Here is a 3,811-nt window from a genome sequence, read left to right on the forward strand (position 1 = left end):
GGTCTCCACTTCTGTTCTCTCCCTTCTATTCCTTCTATTGGCCTCATGAATCTCACCTCTCTCTACACTGTCAGTCCATGCTCTCTCAGCATAGGAGACACAAACTGGGCGCCACTTGTCCGTGGCTTTTCCTCCACAATCTGGAGGAGTAATATCCTGGTCATTGTGGTGTTATTCTACTGCCTGGGTCCAGCTGAAGTATGACATGGACAGTTTCAAACAGCCAGGTCCGGCTTTTATAGCTACCCACTACACGTGGCCTTAGTCCTAGAGGTTACACACCTAGATGCAGTTATTATAATCCATTAGAAAACCAACTCAAATTAGCATTACCTTACTTCTACTACTTTACACTTCTTAAAATGATGACTTCATTCATTGATTCAGCTGTTTAATATTTGTTTTTTAATATTTGTGCTAAATAGCTATTTAATTTTAATCCTGCAGGTGACTTGAAGTATGGACAGACAAAGCAAGACAGTGCAGCAAAACTTCAAAGCATAAACATGCAAATTTTGAGAAAGTAAAGGCGGCCCTGAGCTCTGAGTTTGCAGCAATTTGTAAAAGCAGGTGTGGGAACTGAAAAAAACTACTAGGAGTGCAACTTATTTCTCTAATTCTACACATTTTATTTTCCTTCACAGAGCTGTAAAGTACAAAGATATGGCACATTTAACTGAAAAGCTTCTTAAATGCAAATCAGATTCAAATTAACACAAACACTAATTGCAATAATATTTTCACTCCATTGAATGTGTTGTTTTTTACAAGATGACGATGTAAATCGGAGAAAAGTAATATCCATGCAAAATAATTTAAAAAATAAATTAATATCTATTGCAAATTCAGTCTGATGACCTGTCCTGTAGGACCTTACTGAGCCAAAACAAATCCATGCAAAAGAGCGTCAGAAATATTGTCAAAAAACACAGTAACCTCCATGTGAGAGAATACGCATCTGGCTGAAGACTGTTCTGATTAATACAATAACAAAAAATAAAAAAGAAAATACACACTCTTATTAAAGAAGTTATTGTAAAAAGGTATTTTGTGTATTTCAGCAAACCATAGGCACTGAGATTTAAAGCATCCTCTTTTTGTGCTACAACATCCACCTGGCCTTCTTTGATTCTAGTTATCAAAACGCAACATACTATATTAATGTTTTAAGACAAAATATGCAGAGTCTATTTGAGAGGTTAATGCTGTTCATTATCTAAACATTCCATGACACTGGAATCAGCATCAGTCTTACCATGGCATGCATGCAAGACAAAAACCAACTTGGGGACATTAACTCCAGAAAGAAATCTTATACGTACACTGATTGTGGGAAAAGCTTTAGTTGTGAAGCCAGTATCCCTCAACATGGTAGAACCCACACTGTGGAAAAACCTGATCAGTGCTCTGCATACCAGACAAGCGCCAGTAATAGTGTAAATCTTATTTACCATGAGGGCACCCAAACTGGACAGCAACTTAATCAGTTTTCTGAAGGCCAGAAACGTGTCAACTATGGAATCAATTTCACTCACAATGAGAAAATGCACACTAAGAAAAAACCTTATCAGTGCTCTGAGTGCCAGAAAACTTTCAGTTACAAATCCACTCTTGTTCAACATGAGAGAGCACACACTGGAGAAAAGCCTTATCAGTGCTCCGAATGCCAGAAAAGGTTCAGTTATAAATCCTCTCTTGTTCAACATGAAAGAACGCACACTGTAGAAAAGCCTTATCAGTGCTCCAAATGCCAGAAAAGGTTAAGTTATAAATCCACTCTTGTTCAACATGAAAGAACGCACACTGGAGAAAAGCCTTATCAGTGCTCTAAATGCCAGAAAAGCTTCAATTATAAATTCTGTCTCACTGAACACGAGAAAACACACACTGGGCACAAACCTTATCAGTGCTCTCAATGCCAGAAAAACTTTAGTAACAAATCCTGCCTCACTAAACACGAGAGAAGGCACACTGGGGAAAAGCCTTTTCAGTGCTTTCAATGCCAGAAAAGGTTCAGTTCCAAATACACTCTCCTTCAACATGACAGAACACACACTGGAGAAAAACCTTATCAGTGCTCTGAATGCCAGAAGAGCTTCCATCTCAAAGCCAATCTTACTTCCCATATGCGAACCCACACCGGAGAAAAACCTTATCAGTGCTCTGAATGCCAGAAGAGCTTCAATCTCAAAGCCAATCTCACTTCCCACGTGCGAACCCACACAGGAGAAAAACCTTATCTGTGCTCTATATGCCAGAAAAGCTTCAATTATAAATTCAGTCTCACTCAACATGAGAGAATACACTCCGGAGAAAAACTTTATCAGTGTTCTAAATGCCAGAAAAGCTTTGTTTACAATTCCAGTCTCATTCAACATGAGAGGACGCACTTTGGAGAAACACTTTATCAGTTCCCTAAATGCCAGCAAAACTTCAGTAAGAACACCCTCCTCACTTTACCTGAAATAATGTACACTGGACAAAAGATGTATCAGTGCTCTGAATGCCATAAAAGTTTCAATCGTAAATTCTGTCTCACTGAACATGAGAAAACACACACTGGGCAAAAACCTTATCAGTGCTCTGAATGCCAGAAACACTTTAGTTACAAATCCAGCCTCACTAAACATGAGAGAATGCACACTGGGGAAAAGCCTTTTCAGTGCTTCCAATGCCAGAAAAGGTTCAGTTCCAAATACACTCTCCTTCAACATGACAGAACACACACTGGAGAAAAGCCATATCAGTGCTCTGAATGCCAGAAAAGCTTTCATCTCAAAGCCATTCTTACTTCCCATTTGCGAACCCACACTGGAGAGAAACCTTATCAGTGCTCTGTATGCCAGAAAAACTTTAGTTACAAATCCAGCCTCACTAAACACGAGAGAATGCACACTGGGGGAAAGCCTTTTCGGTGCTTCCAATGCCAGAAAAGGTTCAGTTCCAAATACACTCTCCTTCAACATGACAGAACACACACTGGAGAAAAGCCTTATCAGTGCTCTGAATGCCAGAAAATCTTCAATCTCAAAGGCAATCTTACTTCCCATGTGCGAACCTACACTGGAGAAAAACCTTATCAGTGCTCTGAATGCCAGAAAAGCTTCAATCTCAAAGCCAATCTTACTTCTCATATGTGAATCCACACTGGACAAAAATCCTTATCAGTGCTCTAAATGCCAGAAAAGCTTCAATTATAAATTCAGTTTCACTCAACATGAGAGAACACACACTGACCAAAAACCTCATCCGTGCTCCGAGTGCCAAAAAAGCTTCAATATCAAGTTCCATCTTATTCAACATCAAAGAACGCACACTGGAAAAAAGCTTTATCCATGCTCGGAATGTCCAAAAAAGCTTCAGTCACAAATTCAGTCCTATTCACCATGAGAGAATACATACTGGAGAGAAAACGTATCTATGCTCTGAATGCAAGAAAAGCTTAATTTACAAATCCAGGCTCACTAAACATGAGAGAATGCACATGGGCGAAAAGCCTTATCACTGTTCTGAAAGTCAAAAAAGCTTTGGTCACAAGTATCTTCCCAACCACCTTGAGGAAGGAACACACACCTGGCAAAATGTTTAAGTTTCATGAGTGGCAGAAAAGTTTCTAACGCTCACTCAAACTTGCTTTTCACAAGTCAAAATGTTTTGCAGTTGATGCAGCAGGATTAATTAAGAAAAGCTTGCAACATATTCCAGAAACGCTGCAAAGATTGTTGCCAACATAGAAGCTCTAAAGAAATGTCAGTTTGAAAATACATCAAATTTCTGCTAAGGTAGCAATTAAAGTCATTTGCATTTGCCA

At 39.1% G+C, this 3,811-nt stretch overlaps 1 protein-coding gene across 1 annotated transcript; it reads left to right on the forward strand.

The window, feature by feature from the left end:
• The first annotated feature begins 1,256 nt into the window (after positions 1–1,256).
• Positions 1,257–3,589, forward strand: LOC147738142 (uncharacterized). The gene is given in 3 exon segments (XM_086925036.1): positions 1,257–2,388; positions 2,473–3,146; positions 3,149–3,589. Coding segments are annotated over 3 exon segments (2,247 nt in total).
• Positions 3,590–3,811: the final 222 nt, after the last annotated feature.

Source organism: Lissotriton vulgaris, chromosome 1_1, assembly GCF_964263255.1.
Source record: "Lissotriton vulgaris chromosome 1_1, aLisVul1.2, whole genome shotgun sequence".
Taxonomy (NCBI): Eukaryota; Metazoa; Chordata; class Amphibia; order Caudata; family Salamandridae; genus Lissotriton; species Lissotriton vulgaris.